Consider the following 22,944-nt stretch of genomic DNA (forward strand, 5'->3'; position numbering starts at 1 on the left):
TAGCAAAGTGTAATCTGTTGCTGCAGTAGGAAAATCTTCGCATATATCATTCAGAAAATATGTTGATATCAAGACATATTTCAAAGATCTGAGAAATTTGGGTGTAGAAGTAATGATTATCTTCGAACAAAATACTGGTACTTACAATGACTAATACAGCTGGTGTATATTCTGTGTCTCCCATTTCTCTAGAGTTGATGATTAGCTCCACACCATACCAGAAAGCTAAAGCATAGCTGCTGTATATGATGAACCACATGACACCACCTCCAAGGCCAGAGAAAAATCCTCTCCTAATGCCAGTTGTCTCAGCTGCATGAAGTCTCTCTTTGTACCTAACAAGCAATAAAACAAATTTACATTAAATTAGTTTTTCAGTCATTTGATTCAGTTCTCATTCATTACCGAATGTAATAATCTAGATATTTAAATAAATATCAAATTTACAGACTTTTTAAAAAGATTCCAAGATAGTTTCTATTAATTTCTTTTGCTTTATCTTATTATTTAAATATGAACTAGGACAAACTACCACTCACCACAAAGGGGAGGAAATGAGCGGTGAACCAACACAGCAATCAGAGATGACAGGGGCCACGTGAAAGGTGTAAGTGTGTGTGTGTGTGTGTGTGTGTGTGTGTGTGTGTGTGTGTGTGTGTGTGTGTGTAGTTACCACTGCATGTGGCAAAGGACTTTGTCAAACAGTTAAAAAACATGCAATCGTATACTTTTAAATGTGTACATCTGGTGCACAACACCTGTTTTGTGTGATAAGTAGCAACCTATCCAAATTCATACTGTTTTTCTCTTGCAGATTTTCCACAATTTTTCTTATGTTTTGAATATTATAGTCAGTTTCAGCAACACTAATAAACAGTTCTTTCTTTTTCTTGTGTGTGTAAATACACCTCTTCCTTTCCTTGCTGTTATTCCATAATTTAGCTCCTTTGCGATTATAACTTTCATTGCTTGGAAAACTTCTTCAGATTATTTTGCACAGTTTTACTACCTCGACTTCCTTCAGTTTCATTTCTTTCCTTCATCTTCGTCCCAATCCATAAATTAAACAGTGGAAAATCCAGGATGGAATGTAACAATAATATGAAAACAACAGTTGCTACTCACCTTATAGTGGAGATGCTGAGTTGCAGACAGGCACATCAAAAAGACTGTCAGGAAGTTAGCTTTCAGCCAACAACACACACACACACACGTGCGTGCACACACACACACACACACACACACACACACACACACACACACACACGACCACAGTCTCTGACAGCTGGCTCTAGCTATTTTGACTGATTGGCGCATCTCCCCCTTCGGTCATCCATACAGCATAGGCAGAGCTGGAGCCCATGGGGTTCTTGATGGTCTTATTCAGTGAAACTGATACTTTTGAGTATAGGTGCTGTATTTCTGTGAACTCTGTTGGTCAGTAGCACATCCACAATTCTATGACGTGGCACATCTAGGTGTAATGCGATTCTTATCATAACCATGGAAGCTTCATTTCTTTTATCAGCTAGTGCCCTCTTGTAATTCATGAAGAACTTCCCGTGCATCTCCAAAGAAACTGGGCTTGGGTGACTTTGCTTTGAGTAGAGCACAGTATGAATCTTGACAGACATTTTTAGTCACCCGATATGTCAGCGATGCTGAACTTGTTCTAATGCACCGACAATACCTGAGATACAGCACACTTTAGGTGTCACCACGAAAATGAGGCATCTTATTTCCAGTGTTGCCATGGAGTCCACTATCTCTTCCTCAGATAGATTAACAGCAGTCCAGTCAATTTCTTCCTGTCATTTTGTGCATTAGGAATGTGTATGAAATTCCCCTGAGCCAACAGCAGCTATGATGAGCAGGCATCAGATGTTACATTATCAACAGGACCATAGGAAGGCCAAGGATAGGGGTGGAGGACAGGTATAAAGAAAGGAGCAGCCCCTTTACAGTTCAAAGTGACCCAATGTTGATAACTAAGTACATCATCAAAATATTGTACCAATCTGACATTAATAAATATCCACGAAAACTTCAGTTAATATAGGCAGCAGAAAATCATGTGAACTTACCTTTCTGAAATAAAATGAAAGAAAACAGTGGCAAATATTTGCTGATGTTGCAGAAATAACATCAAGAACAACTACCTCCTGCACCCCGACCTGTTCCAAATGAATTTTTTACGAAAGTATCAAAACAATTTTTAAAAGGATTCACTGGAAATAATTAAGTATTTTTCTTTACTGTACTTTGGTCACAGTTGTGTTTTGTTATGGCCACAACTAGTTTAGAACCACCAAGTTCATTTTCAAGCCAAACCTATTAAAGCTACACTAACAGTGCTCATTTAGGGGACCAATTCACACATAGACAATAGACACATTATACATAGTCACACAAAATGTGTGGTGAAAAGGCCGAGTTTTTTCTAAGTGGCATACTTCAGCTGCTGTTTGTGTTGGGTACGTTTTCACCATGTTGCATATGCCAATTACCTGTTATAAATCTTTTTGTTGAATGTCCACCTTTAGAAATTGTTCTGGTGGTCCAGCTATTCTATCCCATCGATATATATGAACTTCCTTTTCTTCTGGACTTGGATCCTTGCTGGGTATCCTAAAATGTTGGATCATGATAACTACTTCAAGCTACCAGATAAACTTCAAACTATCATTTGCACTTCTCTGTAGTTAGTCTTTAAGTCTCACAATGACAGATCCCAGTAATCAGAACTCAAAGTACTTTAACAAAACATCAAACATTAACACATACAGATATATAGCAACTGACTCTTGGGCCACATACTAAAATTCTCTTTAACATAAAAGTGATTCATTTGTTTTGGGTTCCATTGATATTGTCGGTGGCCCTCTTACTCCGAGCCTTCCACAACACCCCCAACTTGGAGTGCCAAACCATACATAGAGCTTCACACAACAAGAGAACGTCACACATTACACAAACTGTTCACTGCTACCTGATAACACGATCATATTTAGGTGGTACAAATATAGATAGTGGACCACGATATCTGATAAAAGGCCCTGTCACATTACAAACATCAGACCAATTTCACAATGTAAATGTATTCATGAAGTGAAGCTGAACTAGACTCTGGTTCAACTGCTCTTTATCAATTGTATCTACATCTGCATTGTGAAATTGGTCTCACATTCCATGTGAGTATGTGTCATCTACATTACCCATATGCAAATTCATTGCTGCCTAACCAGGCACCATTAGTGCAGCTTTAATACACGTGGCTTGAACGTGGACTTGATAGTTCCAAAGTGATCAGCAGCATAATAAAACGCAACTGTTACTGAAATTATATGCAGAATTTATGGTATCCAAGTTACTGATCCTGTATTAATGTCACGTTGGATACACGTAAATTTAGTTTTTTGTTAGTGCTTCTTCAGTCAAATGAGGTTACTGTCCTAATAAAGTTTAATTCCCACCAGCAGTACAAGTTCAATCTGTTTAGCATAAACAGTCTACATTTACATCTGTGCAATTGTACTCTGAGAGTCATTGTGAAGTGACCAGAAGAGAGAGTGTTAATTGTATAATCATAATCAAAAGTACCCTTTTGCAACAACTAGCTGAAATCACAACTGTGCAAAGCCCACTTATCTACCTGTTTTGGATTTGTCATAAAATGACAGTCCTGTGCCATCTTAACTTCCAGCCCTGCTTTGAGAGGTTTTCATAAGTACTACAAATGAGTTGCATCAAAAGCTCTACAAAGATGGAGAAATGAACAATGGGAAGATGCTGGTTTCAAACCAGACCTTACTGATATAAGTATCTAGGACATGGATTAGTTGTAAATAGAGTTTATAACAGCCACTTTAATACGTTAATGAATAGTTTGACTTGTTAAACCCTCTTATCTCTCTCTTTTATGATTAAAATTATGAAACTCTACAAATTATCAGTATAAACATGGACAACTTAAAGACAATATAGATTATAAAAAGTCATTTATCCATGTTTGTCTCTTCTTCTCAACACCAACAATAGTTGGTGCCTGTCAATGACAAAACTGCCTATACTGGCTTATACCAGGAGCTATTCAAGAAGTGCATTTCAGCCATAAAAGTGCACTGTTTTCTATTTCTATAAAGGATCCAATTTCACAATATAGCCAAATCAGACCTAGAAGAAAACTTCAGCAATGTCAGGAGATGAGAACAGAAGACAACAGAATATAGCATATCAGAAGCCAAAATGTTTCATGGTAATCGACAAAGGCAATGAAAGTCGAAATTTTACATACCTCTCAACTTCTTTTTCTTGGCCACCAAATGCCATTACAGTTCTTATAGAACTGAGAACTTCTTCCACAGTTGCACCAGCTGTCCCATATGAATCCAGTTCTTGTGCAGTGAGTGAGCTTTGAACCTAGAATGCATACTCAGTAATAATAAATTTATTTTCTCAAGAAAATCTAACTTTCATCATGAAGTCCAGATATATACAAGAAAATTCAATACCTTGATCTTTTCCAGCCAAATAAATGACATTCTAAAACAGAAAGGTGCAACATGTGTAATAATTTTGATGCTATAGATTTTATTTAACACATACTAAGAATTAAAAAAACGTTTTGATATTATTAAATTAACATATCCACCAAAATTACTGTTTCATTTTGCAGTCATTGGAAACTTTGATAGAAACCTCAATTTTTATAAACAGATGCTTATCTCATTATCTACAAGCGTAAAGCAGATCATAATTATCTATGCCTTACAACACACATCAAGTAAATAAAAATAATATTAAACATGAAATACTTCCTAATGCGACCCCTTCCCCCCAACCCCCCCCCCCCCCCCACACACACACACATCTTGACCTATTATAGTGGTTGTGTGTGTGTGTGTGTGTGTGTGTGTGTGTGTGTGTGTGTGTGTGTGTGTGTGTGTGTGTGTGAAAGAAATTGTCTTGTATGTAAGTAGATATGTGACAGGAGTGGCAGTGGGTTGCCTTTTTTTTCTCACAGGGGAGGGGACACGGTCCTGGATGGTGATTATATGACGAGGTGATGGTAGTGGTTATATGTGTCAGTCAATTTAAAGAGTGTGTGGTTTGTTAAGTTGGTTTGATCATTTAAGAGTTGTTTCATTTCCGTTATGGGTTTTTGGATGTGGTTTCCTTGTAAGGTGGGGAGGTGTTTTTTGTTTTATTTATCCTTATGATTTCCATATCTGTATTTCTGGCTGTAATTTTATGTTGGTGTTGCTGTAAGATGATCAGCAAAGGTTGAATGATTTGTCCTATATATCTTTGCTCTTAGCTATTCTTTGTATCTGGTGTCAAATGTCCTCCTCATTTGACCTATGTATCTTACTTCACATGTACTACATTTCATTTGATACAGACCAGGGAAGTATTTCTGAATTGAGTTGCCAGTTTTTTGTGCTACTTTTATGCCTTGTTTATTGAAAATATTGGGTATTCTGTGTGTGTGTGTGTGTATTTGTGGTTGTATGTCATTGTTTACCATCTTTTATTTTCTGTTTCTTTGACACTTTGTATTGTTTCTATTCTTGTACTTCGTTGATTTGTTTGTGTGTGATTTTGTCCTTGTGTTGGTGACAGATGGGTGATTGTTCTTTTCTGTTTCTTCATTTTCTTGTTCAGCTTTGTTACTAAGTACTCTTTTTATTGATCATTTGTGGCTATTTGTATTTTGGTATTGATTTCTTTTTGTAATTGTCTGTATCTAATGGTACTGTGTTTATATAATTGTGTCTGTTGTTGTCAGTTTTTGGTCAATGTCAAATACGTGTTGGTTGTTTTAAATCATTATGGTGATGTCAAAGAAATTTAACTGTCTATTTTGCTGTTTCTCTATTGTAAGATGTATCTTTTCATGAACAGAATTTATGTCTGTGTGTAACTGGTCAATTTTACTGTTTGGTTCATCTATCAGGCACAAGATGTCATCCATATATCTAATTCAGTATAGGATGTTGTACCCATATGGTACTATTTTGTTAAATATAATCTGTTCTACATGGTTCATAAATATGTTTGCGGTGGTTCCAGACAATGGGGACGCCATTAGCAATCCTTCACTATGTAAATAGAATTCATTATTGAACTGAGAATAGTTCTGTTCAGTTATTAGCTCTAGAAGCCAGACTGTTTCTTTGATGTATTCATGTGGAAGTGTACTGTGCATCTTAAAACTTTGTTCTATAATGTTTATAGTGTCAGTTATTGGTATATTGGAATATATGTTCTCTACATCAAATGACAGGAGGGTGGCCGTGTCTGGAACTTTTTATGTCTTTCATGTAGTGAATCAATTCTGCGCTGTTCCTTACGGTCCTGTCCTCTTGTAATTTGTAGTTTTCTGATAAGATTTTCAACATATATCTTGCAAGTCGGTAAGCAGGATCATTTCTATAATTCACAATAGCTCTGATGGGGAGATCCTTCTTGTGTAGCTTTGGTTGGCATCAGACGGAAGGTACACTTGGACATGTTTGTAGCAATTTTGTTGTTTCTTTGTCTTCTACTGTATGTTCAATGTCTTTGAGAGTGTTTCTCAACTTCGTTTGGAAAAGCTGTTAGTTGGTTCTTATTTTAGTTTTACAGTTTTATTTTTTGTGATGAACTCTTGTGTCTTACTGATGTATTGTTCACTGTGTTTCCTTTATGTGCCCTTGTGATGATGGAGTTGTGTTCCTGTAGTTCCTTTTTGTGAGTGTTATGGAAGCAGTATTGTTTTGGTTTCCTCTGTTTTCTTTCATCTGTGTTATTAGGTTTTTGATTTCATTACTGACTAGCTCTCTTGTCAGACCAATGTTTACCTCACTTGTTCCGGTTCTGTTTTCCTGTGTAAGAATGCTTTCTGATTCAACTATGAGGTTTTTTATGTATTTTTCTTCTATCTGTGTGCTGATGATGTGTTTCAGATCTTTCTCAAGTAGTTTTATTTCTTCTGTATGCAAACAGTGTCAGTGAGGTTGACCAGTCTTGGATAGAAGTGATGTTTTTCATCAGACTGGGTGTAATTTGGGCTGTGTGGGATGTTTGCTTAGATTTAAATTTGCAATCTTTCTTTTGTGAGGTTTTTTTTTTTCATTTTTTTCTATCATTGAATGTGAACAATTTTCAACCTTGCTAACAAGATGAGAGAAAACAGTGGTTTGATGTAATTCTTTTAGATCAAATTGCAGTCAGCTCAAGATGGATAACCAATAGTAATAAATTTTAACAGCTGCTGTGGAAGATGGCCACTCAAACAAACGTATTACAGGCACCTTGTCAGGAATTTCCAAGTGGTCTCTACATGATGTTTAAAAAGATACATCTCAACCTGCATAAAACTACCCAAAATATAAAGCTTAACACCATTTGCAGGTCAAATAGTACACACATCAAAAAAAGTTTTGCGTCATCCCGGTTCCCAGAACTCCTGAAGATAGACGTTGACTGTGGATATTGTCTTACAGACACAATCCCCATGACCACTACAGTTGCAGGTTCAAATCCTGCCTCACGCATGGATGTGTGTGATGTCCTTAGGTTAGTTAGGTTTAAGCAGTTCTAAGTTCCAGGGAACTGGTGACCTCAAAAGTTAAGTCCCATGGTGCTCCGAGCCATCTGAACACAATCCCTTTGACTGTTCAGAGATGTCACTAAACCCACCCAAAGATGTAAACAACCATGCATGAGCAGCGCCTATTAGACAGAGGAGATCCGACAGCCGATCAGTTCCAGTCATTCTACCAGAAAGGAGGTACATGGTTCGTGTTGTCTGTAGTTCAACTGTGCCTAGACGGTCAATACCATGGTTCGTCGCATCAGCATCGTTACTCTGTGCCAGGAAGGGCTCTCAACAAGGGAAATGTCCAGGTGTCTTGGAGTGAACCAAAGTGATGTTGTTCAGCCATGGAAGAGATACAGAGAGACAGGAACTATCGATGACATGCCTCGCTCAGGTCACCCAAGGGCAACTACTGCAGTGGATGACCACTACCTATGGATTATGGCTCACAGAAACCCTGAAAGCAACCCCACCATGTTGAATAATGCTTTTCGAGCAACCACAGGACATCATGTTATAACTCAAACTGTGCGCAATAGGCTGAGAGATGCGCAACGTCACTCCCACCATCCATGGCGAGGTGCATCTTTGCAATCATAATGGGTCCAACAACATGGCGAATGGACCACTCAGGATTAGCATCAAGTAATTTTCAGTGATGAGTGTCACATATGCCTTCACCCAGACAATCGTCAAAGACATGTTTGGAGGCAACCGGGTCAGGCTGAACACCTTAGACACACTGTCCAGCGAGTGTGGCAAGGTGGAGGTCCCCTGCTCGTTTGAGGTAGCATTACGTGGGGCAGCGTATGCTGCTGGTGGTCATGGAAGGTGCCGTAAAGTGCAAAGCATACAACAACTACCAACATCCCTTAGCAAAAGTTCTGGCAGAGAACCTGACAAAATTATGTAAAATTGCTAAGCAAGCGGTGCTAAGGCTTCCATTCAGTCCCTTGTAGACCAGCCTGGCATGGCAGTTGAAAATAGCGAAACGGGAGATGAAGTTTTAAATTTCACCAACAATAAATTGTTCATGTGAGAGAATCGTGCTAATATACCATCATCTGACCATCGGACAGACTCCCATATGGATGACATAGTTATAAGCATTCCTGGTGTAGAGAAACAACTGAAAGATTTTAAAGCAAATAAATCACCAGGTCTGGATGGAATCGCAATTTGGTTTTATAGAGAGTACTCTATATCATTGGACTTTTACCTAGCCTGAATTATCATGAATCTTTCGTCCAGCACAAAGGTCCAAGTGACTGGATAAAAGCACACGTGACTCCAGTGTATAAGAAGGGTAAAAGAATGGAGCCGCAAAATTACAGACCAATATCCCTAACTTTGGTTTGCTGCAGAATCCTTGTATGTATTCTCAGTTTGAATGTATTAAACTTTCTTGAGACTGAGAAGCTTATGTCCACGAATCAGCATGGCTTTAAAAAGCATCATTCATAGAAATTCATCTTGCTCTTTTCTCACATGATATACTGCAAATTACAGATGAAAGGCAACAGGCAGATACAATATTTCTGCATTTCTGGAAATCATTTGAAACGGTGCCCCATTACTGGCTGTTAACAAAGGTACAAGTTTATGGAATAATTTCACACATATCAGTGGCTCAAAGACTTCTTAAGTAAGAACACAGTATGTTGTTCTCAACAGCTAACATTCATTGGAAACAATGGTGCCATAAGGAACGCCCAAGAGAAGTGTGATATGACCACTGTTATTCTCTATATACATAAATGATTTGGCAGCTGGGGTGGGCTGTAATCTGCATTTGTTTGCTGAATATGCTGTTGTGTAATGTAAGGAGTCAAAGTTGAGTGACTGTAGGGAGATACGAATTAGACAAAATTTGTAGTTGGTGCTATGAATGGCAGGGAGCTCCAAATGTGGAAAAATTTAAGTTAATGCAGATGAGTGGGTAGAACAAACCTATAATGTTTGGATACTATATTAATCTTGGCCTACTTGAACAGTCAAGTCATTCCAATTATCTGGGCATAATGTTGCTAAGCGATATGAAATGGAATGAGCATATGAGAACTCTGGTAGGAAGGTAAATGGTTGCTTTTGGTTAATTGGGAGGATTTTAGGAAAGCAAGGTTCACCTGTAAAGCAGACCACATAGAGGATGCTGGTGTGACCTATTATTGAGTGCTGCTTGAGTGTTTGGTATCCTTACCAGGTCAGATAGAGGGAGGACATCGGAGCAGTTCAGACTCAGGCTACTAGATTTGTTACTGGTATGTTCGAACAATATGTAAGTTTTATGGAGATGCTTTGGGAACTCCAATGGGAATCCCTGGAGGAAAGGCAAAGTTCTTTTCGAGAAACACTATTGAGAAAATTTAGAGAACTGGCATTTGAAGCTGACTGCCACATGATTCTACTGCCACCAACCTGCACTGCGTGTAAAGACGAAGAAGGTGAGATATGAGAGATTAGGGCTCATACATAAGCATATAGTCAGTCACTTTTCCCTCGCTCTATTTGTGATGGAACATGAAAAGAAATGACTAGTAGAGGTACAGGGTACCGTCCACCACACACTATGTGGTGGCTTGCGGGTTATTGATATAGACGTAGATGTTTCCAACTCACCTGCGCCATATTGGAAGAATATCAGTACTTTTGGGCCACCACTAATAATAACCATTTGGGGGGAGGAGGGGGGGGGGCATTATAAGATGGACCAATTAGAGAATAGCATCATGTGGTAGGAGTCTTTATGGAAACGGAATTTTACAGAAATCATCTTTTATTGGTCATACAATAGATGCTCACTTCTTGGGCTACAGGTTGGGAACCATTGGTCTACATCAATGTTATCCCATTCAAAATAATCCTGATTAGATATTATTCACTTAAGCCACCACTTTTTCCAAGCCTCAAAACACTGTTGGAATTTAATATTTGGGACAGATTTTTGTTTTCTCAGCAATGTGTTTTTAATCTCATCTATGCTTGCAAAATGACAACCCTTTAAATTTTCCTTCACTTTTGAGAACAGAGAAAAGTCATGTGGGGCCATGTCTGTTGAATCATGAAGTTTACCATTCATGGTTAAGCAACAAAGTATGAGCAGATTCATTACTGTGATGCAAAATCCATGAACTGTTTCATCATAAATGTGGGCACTTTCTTTTTTTAGTGCAAATGGCATTGTACTTTTAAGTAATACTCCTTACTGATGATTTGATCTTGTGCCAAGAATTTATGGTGCACTATGTCATTAAAACCTTCACATTTGGCTACACTCATCATGCTTTTTTCAATCTTGGTGATCCAGAATGCTTCCACTAGGATGATTGGACTTTAGTTTCAGTGCTACATTCATAAACCCACAACTCACCATCTGTTAGGATACATTCCAGTAGTTCCATATTGTTGCTGACTTCATCTACTAAGTCCCGAGCATCTCGCATTCACCACTGTTTTCATTTGAACTGCAACTACCTTGCAACAAATGTTGATGTAAAACATTTCCTACATAAAACATATAAAAAATTTAATGGCATGAGCCAAATGATATGCCAAAAACATTTCTTTCACTTTTCCACGATTTCATTGTTGATGATACACTGGGGCATCCAGGGCATCCATTAATATCAACATGTTCACAACAGTCTTTAAAATGCTTATACCACTCATTAAAATCCTGGTTTTACCCCTAGCAGATTCATCAAAATGAATATATCACATTTAAAAAACTTTTCTGCACTTTATTCCTTCCTTGTAGTAAATTGTAATGCAAATTCTATGATAGACTTTTATACAAAACAAACAAACATCAATAGTACTAGGACATATGCAATCTTTTTTTACAATGAACAATGGACTAAACACTAAGACTGTTCTCAGACATGTTTACAAACACATACTTGTGCTGCCAGGTTACCAAGCTTAAATGCATTCTCTCATATCTGCAGCTCAGGAAGAAAATGTTTTTGATTCCCTTAGTTAAATGTGTTAAATAGTTATAAAAATAGCTGTCCACATGTGCCAAAGCACATGTGTTCAGCATAATTCAGCAGGATGCCATATTTACTGAGTTAACAGAATAAAACTATAACTATGTTACAAATGCTATTTCCATATCATTTCACAGAAAGTTAATATCTGTATTGATTATTTGAACTGAGTGGTAATGTACTAATTGATCAGTCATGGTAAAGATTTTAGGAATTGTAATCACACGGTTTACGCTGAACTTTAACTATGCACCAAAGGCAGTCAGTCTTCCATCTAGTGCCTATTATAATAACCGATGGGGAATCCAATACTGGCACCACAGCTGCAAATACTGTATCAAATAACAATTAATTTTCTATTGTGTTAAAAATTCAGGTAGACCTATGATTCTATTGACCGAAACACAATGTAGCAAATGCTGAAAAAGATTACCTTAAGATAACAATACAAGCAAACATCCAACAGGCCTTCACTGATATGAACCCAAAGTGAAATTCACAGGAGAGATTTCAGGCAACTCTGAGATATGGCAGGCAATAAGCAAGGAGACAGGGATACTTTACTTTTCAACTGTGTGTTGCAAAAAGTCACCTGAGTGAAGTATTATGTAATGAAGAGATAAAAATGGGACCAGAATGGGTGGAGGAACACAGCTGGTAATCAACTGCCTAGCTTTTGCAGATTATCTCTTAGTCTTTTCTGATCCCTCGGCACAGCCATGAAACAAATTGAGCGTCTCAAAATTCAAACAGAAAAGGTGGGACTCAAGGTCTTCATTGAGAAAACAGAATTAGTGACTAACTTCAAGCAAGCACCCAAAGAACAGAATGCAGCAAGGTGAAAGGAAAGGTCTAAACATAAAGTTAGAAGCTAACAAAAGAAATATATTATGGAAGATCTTACGCCCTGTGCAAGAGAGTGACAAATGGAGAAGTATGCATAGCAATGGGCTGGACTTTAACTTCATATTGAAAATGTGAGAGTCAACGTGTGGGAACGGAAGACTGCGTCCTATGATCACATACCACAAATTAGTCCAGAAAGACTGACGAAGCCAACTTATTCCTATTTTCTGGATGTTGCTGGAGAATGAAGGTCTTTCCCTGTAGAAATCAACACAGGTTCCTCAAACAATGATGATGTGAATTCATCTCCCTCTATTTGCCACAAGATCCAGAATGCATTCAATAAAGGTGAGCACATTGACGTGATTTTTCTTGACTTCCAGGTGATATTTGGTACAGTTTCACACTTATATGAGCTTATGAAATATTAGACCAGGTTTGTGAGTAGAATCGGGGATTCTGGGCACATAGAACAATACACACAATTCTTAATGGGGCAAAACTGTAATATGTAATAGTAATTTCAGGAGTACCACAAGGGAGTGGGGTTACTGCTGCTCAGTATACAGGGTGATATTGCTCATTGGGGACAACCTACAAGAATAGTCCCTGAAAGGATAAGGAGCAAAATAGGCCATATGGACATATGCCTGGAAATGCATGGTGTCTACTCTACAGTATAATTATTAATTCTTCTTGCCTTTAATGAACAATGTGTAGTGATTCGAGAAGTTGTGTAAATACAAGAACCACTCAGCCTTCTACCATCTCGAACACACAATACTCTTGATATGAGTGTTTGAGTGAACAGGTTTTAAATCAGTCACTGGAAGAAAGTAGACGTGGTAGACGAATGGCACCTACACATACTTATTGGGCAATCCATAACTATTTTAGTGAGTGTGTAAGGAAAAACCATGGAATTTATATGCAGCCCTGTGCTTATTGGGTCATTGACTATTGTTATTAAAACAAAGACAGTTGAAGAAGAACTCTTGAAAATGCTTGATGTAACCTTGCTATAGGCAAGGCTTAATTTCTGATTTATGTTAAGAAAAGTTATGGTAATCAAAGCCAACTTTCTTTTAACTGTAATTTCTGATGTTTGACTGTACGAGGGACTTACCAGAAGTTATATATTTATGTTATTTCATAAGTAGAAAGAGTCTAAAAATTCCTGTACCTAGTGTTATTCGGTGGAGAAGAAGTCAAGACGGTTTCCAGCTGCCAGCTATCCAGTAAAGTACGGTGGCTGCAAATTCCAATTAAGTCACCTTGTAAAGAACTGGAAGGTGGTTTGGGGGAATAAACCGAAATAACCCAGATTCACACTCACACTTAAGTTCAAAACGTTAGAACGTTGTGACTTGTGTAAAAGGACCAAGAAAACAGGAATTTTAAGTCAAAAACAAGAAAAGAAGCTGTTACATGTTGCCATAGCAACCAATCATCATAAGACAACGGAATTACTCTGAGAAATTGGAATCTGTTCAAGTATCCAATGGAGCAAAATTTAAATGAAAAAACGGTGAAGAAATGGAAAATTCACACCAATAAAAACAGCAAAGAAGATTTTGATGTATTCGTCTAAGAAGAAGTACGGAAAAAACGCTTCAACCAAAAAGATCCATTGCAGGGAATATACAGCTCTTACACACATTGCAGGGTTGCATACGCGGAAACCAACATACATCTGATGCTGCCGGCACCAGTTGAAGAATACATTGAAGAATGCCAGTTCTACATGGCCAACTTTCAGGGGATCAAAGCAGGGAAGGTTTCATCATGAATTGAAACAAAAGGTTGCTCAGAAAGTGTGATAAAAATACACTGAAGGCTTCCCAATTAGTTGAGAAATTATTTGAATGAAGGAGCTGGAGATAAAGAGGAAGTATCTAACTGCATGTGTGATGGAACTAGAAGTAATTACTGGCTGGTGTATGACGACAGTGATGGTGATGAGGGCAGGATGTATGTCAAAATGCAGAACAATGCTAGCTTAGTGACCGCCTGTAGAATTTGTTGAGAAAGTCCTCGTTTTTCCATTTGTTGATAAACTACTTGTGTATCAAGATCATACAATCAGTCAAAGAAAACTGTAGACTGTTTGTTAGGACATATTGGCAATGCCAATCAGATGCCAGTTGATATGCCGTCAAATATTACTGTTGCAGGGCATTAAAAGTGTTCCTGTAAGTTCTGGTAATGCTGAGAGAGCTAGCACATAAAAGTAAACTCCTCCCATTGTGATTCTTCACAGGAAAACCATAGCAAAATAAAAACTGCTTGCAGGGTTTATCCTTAGACCCCAAGTAAAGGGATGGATGATAAATGACCCCATGTTAGACTGAAATTACAATGAAATCCAGACCTTTAGCTGCTTACAGGCATTGATAAATGTCAACAGGGACAGTTGAAAATGTGTGCCCAACTGGGACTCGAACCCGGTATATCCTGCTTACATGGCACATGCTCTATCTGACAGAGCCACCGAGGACACAGAGGATAGCGCAACTGCAGGGACTTCTCTGGCATGCGCCCCGTGAGACCCACACTTCCAACTTTCAGTCCACACACATTTGTAGTGCCCTTACCCACTATACTCATTACTCACAGCAGTCAATCTACAGATTCCTGTAAGAGTTCAGGAAATGTGAGTGCATCTGCATTGAAGAGGATCATTGGCTGGTAATCCTTATCTATATCATTGGCTGGTAATCCTTATCTATATGAAGATGGCAACTGTTCTTTTGGACATGTCATTAACAGACCTGGAAATAATTCCTATTGGCATGACCTCACAACTTTAAGTAATGGATGATGATGTGAGTACTTCATTTAACGCTCACCTGTGACAGCTTTACAGTGAGTGACTTCTTCAAGGAGGCCATGCCCTCAGGGGGAAGTTAAATAAGTGCTCAATATCTATGCTATGCCAGTGGATTCTTACTGCAGCAGAATCTCAACTGAACCTGTAATGAAGCTATTCAAAAAGTGTTGCATATCCAATGCTATGGATGGCTCAAGAGTTGACATAATAAGGAAAGAGTACCATAAAGGAAGAAATACCAATAAGCTTACAAATGAAGATAACAATACAAGTGATGTTGAGGTTTTATTTCTCCCTGTATTATCTAAGATCAGAATAGTATAATGTTAACTTTTTATGTAGACGGTATCATTTAAACAGTTTGTGATTCTGATTCATACAAATATGTTAAAACTAAAAAAAGAGGGTTGTCTTATATTCAGGGTCATCTTATAGTTGGATAAATATAGTATAGTCATTAACTTTTGAAACTCTGAATGGTTTTGTGCAATATAATGTGAGTAAATGGTTTAAGGTTTCTGTGGTTTAAATATGAACTAAGTAATCAACTGTACCTTTGCAACAACTGCTGTAGAGAAGATTATGATTGGTGCAGAGCTGAGAACAACTAACGTCAACTTCCATCCATGAAAAAATGACATAATGACAGAGGATATGAAAGACACCAGTAAGTATATGAACATACCAAGCTTCTCTCCTATGCCATCCTGCAATTTATCAAGATCCCTATAAGACAAACAAGAGAAACATTACTGCAATTAGTATCACAAATATTGAGAAAAACATTTTTTGCATTAAATTTCTGTGAACAATTTTTAAAAAATTCTAGTTTTTTAACATTTACTTGTTTCTACATAAATGTTGTTTATAAATATCTGCAGCAAAAATTGCAAATATTATAAACATATATTGATGAAAACAGCACTGAAACATTATCATTTCAAATTAAAGAAGTGTTCATTTGATAATGTTAAGCACTGGTGGAATGTAAATAATTGAAGCAGTAAAGGTAATAACAAAAACAAAATATACAAGACTGATAACTTTGTTAGCTTTTGATTGAATTCCTTTTCGAGGTCTAGCATAGAGTGGTTGAAGGGAGAAAGGAAGCAGTGAGTGAGAGTGAGGATTGGGAAGAATGGCTGATGGCCAGGAGAGAGAGGCAGCAGGTGCATGGGATAGGAATTTGAACCATCAGCACCGAATCCATGTGAGCTCTTTGAGCTTTCCGGATGAGCTCAGAGCTTTCATGCAGCACCCAATGACATGGAGGATCAGATTGGGAGGGGGAGGCAGAACAGACTAAGAGAGATTGCAAGGAACATAGTGTTGATGCAGTTTGAGTGAAGTTAAGAGTCCTGGAGCAGGAGTGGGAGTCAGTCAGAGGCTAACAGAGAAAAAGGCCAGGAGAATTACAGCATTAACGGATGTGTTGCAAAGACAACTCCCATCAATGCCGCTATTGGAGGGGGGATCCAAAAAGCATGGGCTGTGAAGCAACCACCAAAATTGAGAGTTATGTTATGCTTAACAGCATATTCTGTTGCTGCATGGTCAACTACGTTTTTGGTCATGGTTTGGTGGTGGTCATTCACTTGGGTGCACAGCTAATTTGTGGCCATGCTCACATGCTGCACATGAATTGCAATAGCGCAGTTATATGATTGCTATTACAGGTGGCCTTCTTGTGGTAGAATGGAATAAGCCTGTGGAGTAGGGCACAATTTGCGGGTGTATTGGAAATATCTTCTACTCAAATATTCCACAGGTATATGACCCATGTGGAAGCGGGCTGGTATAGCCTAAGGATAGCTTATGGTACTGAGTTGATTGGGTGTGTGGTGGAATACCACTTTGGGAAGAGTGGTAAGGATAGTAGGTAGGATGTTTTTCATTTCCTGGTACAACAAGAAAATGGTTAAGTTGTTCCAGTTCAGGGTGATACAGGACGATAAGATGGATGAAGGGGAGGGGAAAGAGGGGTGATCCCTTGCAGCAGGTTCTTGGGGATGGTTGGAGGATATAGCATGCTAAATTTGTCTGTGGACTAAATGTGCAAGATAGCAATTGTCAGTGAATGCCTTAGTAAGACTTTTAGTATACTGGGCAAGGAATTTCTCACTACTGCAGATGCAAAATCCATTGGTCACCAGATTATATGTGAGTGCGGTTTTGCTGTGAGAGTGATGACAAAATCAAAATGCAGATACTGTTGACATTTAGTGGAATACATATGGACAAAGGTATGGATGCAGCTGTCAGAGAGGTAGTCAACAAACAGGAAGGTGGCCCACTGGGCTGAGGAGGATCTGGTGAAATGGATGAGAGAGTGGATGTTGACCCTGGGATGCAAAGAGGATAGGATGTCTTGGCCCTGGTTTCACACCATCAAGATATCACAAATGACCCTAAATCATGCAAGGAGAGTAAGACTGTGTGGCTAGGAAGATTTAGCTCTAGATGGTCCATAAACGGGTTGGTACAGGAGACGGCAATGTGAGTGCCCACGACTGTCCCAATTTCAATGGTTTCTTCACAACCTGTCTCATTTGGATCCTTCTCCTTCAGCATCAGCTTGTCTGAATTATGTGGATGGGAGTTGCCCTTGCAACACATACATAAATTCTGTAATCAACCTGAGCACACTTTCCACTAGCCCCCGCCCAACACCCACTTTCACTATTGCCCCAGGACTCTAGCATCACTCATCCTGCAACTACAGCATTTTTCCAACTATCTCCCCTTCCTCCTCCTCCTCCTCCCAGTTCACTCCTCCATGTCATACACACTGCACAAGCCCACTGGTGCTGGTGCCCATGTTACAATCCCATCCTTTGCAACTGCTGCCTCTCCCTCCCACATTACTAACAAAGCTTATGCAAACCATAAAAACTTAATATGTAGAATGTAGTAGTAGTAATAATAATAATAATAATAATAATAATAATAGTAATATAGTCCTGATCTTCTGCTCAATGTTTCTTGCTGCTTTTGCCAGTGAAACTTAACCAAATAAATAATAAGAATAATGAAAAAAAAAAATCGAAAAATGTTGCCGATTCTTCAGTTACATTAAACAGCTGTTATTTCAGCACAATATTTACATGATTACTTTGACATATTTAAATGAAAACAGTGCCCTACTTCAGTAAATACAGACTCCGGTTGCAGTACATTACTACTTGCCATGTTGCTTCACAATGAATGCCAGCTGCTGCTTGCTATGCACCTGAAAGAACTCTGCAGTCCTTAAATCTAGATAAAGGAGTGGCTAAAGATATTTTTGTAACTGTTTCAGATTCACAATTCTATGATTTATGTTAGTCAGGAGCTGTCTGAATATCTAACAACCAGAATACATGTAACTCCAATCTGAACCCTGGACAAGGAGGAAAGTCCACATGAAAACTAGTTTTGTGTTGTATTGTGACTGTATATACCACAGTTCAGCTGAATCCAACATACATACTCAAACGAATAACGCCATTAGGAAGTAAACACATTCATGAGTGAGTGTAATACATCCCAGAACTTTAAAAAGGTTTGTGCATAATGTGCAGTTACCAATTTTTCACAATACCTCTGCTGAAAAAATATATTTTATTTACTTTAAGTGTGCTGCCATAGAATATAATTCCTGAAGACAACAGGGAATGCAAATATGCAACATAACCCAACATTCTTGTCTTCAGGTCAACGGAATACAAGACATTTATAAGGGCAAAACAAAATCAGCTGAAGATCTTAATTGGTTTACCTAGTTGTCACTTTAATGTGCTTTTGCACCACACCATGAAGAATTTTACTGTATTGTACTGTAAGGCATTAACAACCGCACAGCCACAATGATCCCAAGTTTATTCTTCTTCCACATACAAGCGAACAATAGTTGAGAATAGAATCATAAACATGAAAACAATCTACGTATTGTAAATAAGGTCAGACACTTAGCAACAAAAAAGGTGCTCCTATGTTAATTACAATGATATGGAAAGGCATCCCATTTTTAACAATCTTGGGTAGGCCACAGAATCTAGGAGCAACTGCAAAATGTTGACACAAACCTTTGGTGAATTGCACTGTAATGGAGCTCTTCCTGATGAATTCCAAGGTCTTTCTCTGGATCCTACCCATTGGATCACTTTTTAATTTACAGTATGCAGGATCATCAAGCAGTTTGTATATCTTACTATTATATTCTGTGTGGGAGAGAAGCACAGTAGCATTTCCTTTGCCAGCAGGTAAGATGACGATGTCTTGGTCTCGTAGAGCATTTCTGTCAGCTGAGGTGACGTTAAACTTAGGCTTCTTAGGTGGAACTCGACTCAAGACGCAGCATGTGTCATGCCTAATCCCTTCGGCATCATCCGTAAGAAGTTTCAAAATTGTTTGTTCTATTCCATTAATCACATCTTCGATGGGAATGTTCCCCAGTGTAGGTGCAAAATTCAGACCCTTCCCTAGCACCGAAACTGGAGCATCGTCCAAAGGCTTCTCCATGAGATTAAACATGGTACATCTTCTTGGCATGTCTTCTTGCATTCGAGATTCAACACAATCATATATTGGAATGGGGTAGTCTGGAACTGTGCATTGGCTGCTATTAAATCACGACGAGAAAATCAAGGAAATGTGGTGTGTGTAAGATCCCTTGTTAAAGTAGAGCATCAGAGAAGTTGGCAATTGAAGAACACTACTTGACTACAGGGTATCACATGATTTATGAAAAGACACAAGTTTTACCCTCAGTATCATCTTTCTGGGATTGCATCATTATGGGAGCAATACATACCCGCAGAGCTAATAATCTCATCAACAGGGATGTGGGACTTCAACTGAGTACAGTCTGGAACCATGCATTGGCTGCTATTAAATCACGACAAGAAAATAAAGATTTTTGATAACATACGTAATAACATTGGTTTAGTATAGTTTTTAGTGAGTAACGTCTGGCCGTACTGATAGTAAACATAGCGTACAGCGTATGTGCAAGAGGGCTGCTCTTCAATCTTTGGCGAAGAGTGATTGAGTATAGTGTCATATATCTGCAAATCATTGCACATACATGATTTCTTTGCTCGTGCATTCTTCATGCTCATGTTCTATATAAAGAATAGCATTGAAGTAAGCACCTGATTAAATAATGCCACTATGTCCTCCACAAACTTGTTGCTAATGAGCTATAAGACTACTGCAAGGACACCTTTGCATACAAGACACAACATTAAAACTTACTAAGAGATCCAACAATTGGATTCTAAGAGTTTTCAGGCAATCTATAAAACCCCCAGAATTTGGAATATGATAGTTGCACTTGTCTACAAGAGGTCCCAGTAGTGATGTGAGAGATTTAGCAACCAAATAAGTCAGTGCTCCAACATTAATTTTGTCATTTGAGGAACCTTAGCTTGAGGTTCAGTCCAATTGGCCATCGCTAAAGTGATGCTGTCTACCCCGTTCCTCCCATATATGATCAAGTTGAATCTCGAATGCATGAAGACATGCCAAGAAGATGTACCACGTTTAATCTCATGGAGAAGCCTTTGGACGATGCTGCAGTTTCGGTGCTAGGGAAGGGTCTGAATTTTGCACCTACACTGGGGAACATTCCCATCGAAGATGTGATTAGTGGAATAGAACAGACCACTTCGAAACTTCTTAAGGATGATGCCAAAGGGATTAGGCATGACACACGCTGCGTCTTGAGTGGAGTTCCACCTAATAAACCTAAGTTTAACGTCACCTCAGCTGACAGAAATGCTCTACGAGAATTGAGAGGAGACCAAGACATCGTCATCTTACCTGCTGGCAAAGGAAATGATACTGTGCTTCTCTCCCACACAGAATATAATAGCAAGATTACAAACTGCTTGATGATCCTGCATACTGTAAATTAAAAAGTGATCCAATGCGTAGGATCCAGAGAAAGACCTTGGAATTCATCAGGAAGGGCTCCATTCCAGTGCAAGTCACCAAAGGTTTGTGTCAACATTTTGCAGTTGCTCCTAGATTCTATGGCCTACCCAAGATCGTTAAAAATGGGATGCCTCTCCATATCATTGTAATTAACATAGGAGCACCTTTTTTGTTGCTAAATGTCTGACCTTATTTACAATGCGTGGATTGCTTTTATGTTTATGACTCTGTTCTCAACTATTGTTCGCTTGTGTGTGGAAGAAGAATAAACTTGGGATCATTGTGGCTGTGCTGTTGTTAATGTCTTACAGTACAATACAGTAAAATTCTTCATGGTATAGTGCAAAAGCACATTAAAGTGACAACTAGGTAAACCAATTAAGACCTTCAGCTGATTTTGTTTTGCCCTTATAAATGTCTTGTATTCCGTTGACCTGAAGACAAGAATGTTGGGTTATGTTGCATATTTGCACTCCCTGTTGTCTTCAGGAATTATCTTCTATAGCAGCACACATAAAGTAAATAAAATATATTTTTTCAGCAGAATTTATTGTGTTAGGAGTTAATTGTAAGTTGTTAAATTTCAATTTTGAAGGATGAAATCCATACCATGTAAATTGTTTCACAGATTAATAAAGAAAACAATCAATCACATTCTGGGCATATAAATGAGTTCAAATTCTATCACAGACTACTTTCTCAATCACAAAAAATTGAAGATGTGAAACAGATCTGAAATTAGAGGTGGACTGCTTATCTCCATTTTTGTAGATGTAAATTACTATAGCATAATTAGAATAACATAATTAGAATAACATAATTAGAATAACTACTTTTTAGTGACCTGTGGAATTTTATAGCCTAAGTTAGTTTGAGGATGTATTTTTGCAACTTCTATTGGTAGTGGATATGGTGCCTGTACACATAAACCTAACGTATCTGTACTGATTGCTTCTTACTGTATGTATTTATGTTGCCACTATCAGGAAGGAATCACTGAATTTGACTGCCAATGATTTAAACATACCACAGTTTCTGCTTGAGATATTTTTCATGAGAGGTGGGAGGGAAAGGGAGGATGGGGGCAATATTATTCTATCTGGATCACAATTTTTGTTGTTACTTTTTAATAATATTTTTAATTATTTTTGGCTTGTTTCTGGAGTTTTTTTCAGTAATGCAGGTACTTCACTTTTTTAATGCACATGTGAGGATTTTACAATACTGGTGGTAACATCTCACTGAAATGGCAGAGCACATGGGGGTGTGTGCACAAAGGATTTTTTGGGTTACGCAATATTCAGACACCTCCAAACAAATATCTGCCAGCCCACAAAGCAAAAAATTACATTTCCCCACCAGCAGTGTATTAATAACAAGAAAATAAACTTGCCATATTCGACTGCTTGTTGTCTGGAAACCAGAGAAAGCTCCAAAAATCATGATTATATGGCAAATGTTTCTAGGAAACATACATTATACCTCCCAGGATGAGCTGTTTCTGTTACAGTAGAAGAAATTATTGAGTCGAGTGATGCAGAAAAAGAATCAGATTCAACATAGGATTTTATTTGAACTAGAATATATGGCTAAGATTAATAACTCAGATTTTTAATTTCAAGTTTTTATGAATTTATGGATATAGTGGTAATAGTCAAATAGTCTTTCAAAGAAGGTCTAAGCTGAACAGCAGAAAAATAGACCAATCATTTGATAATAGTCTGAAAAATAACTACCAAGTACCAAATATTACAGTTAAGTGTTCCTATCACTGGCACAGA

General features: G+C 38.1%; 1 protein-coding gene across 1 annotated transcript in view; it reads right to left on the reverse strand.

The window, feature by feature from the left end:
* LOC126281289 (multidrug resistance protein homolog 49-like) overlaps positions 1–22,944 on the reverse strand; it is a 290,653-nt gene that overhangs the window by 161,282 nt on the left and 106,427 nt on the right. Inside the window, exons 7-9 of the mRNA XM_049980112.1 lie at positions 15,802–15,973; positions 4,295–4,419; positions 146–335 (exon numbers count right to left, since the gene is read on the reverse strand). Coding sequence (XP_049836069.1) covers positions 146–335; positions 4,295–4,419; positions 15,802–15,973 — 487 coding nt within the window. The remainder of the gene's footprint in view (positions 1–145; positions 336–4,294; positions 4,420–15,801; positions 15,974–22,944) is intronic.

This window comes from Schistocerca gregaria, chromosome 7 (genome assembly GCF_023897955.1).
Source record: "Schistocerca gregaria isolate iqSchGreg1 chromosome 7, iqSchGreg1.2, whole genome shotgun sequence".
Classification (NCBI taxonomy): Eukaryota; Metazoa; Arthropoda; class Insecta; order Orthoptera; family Acrididae; genus Schistocerca; species Schistocerca gregaria.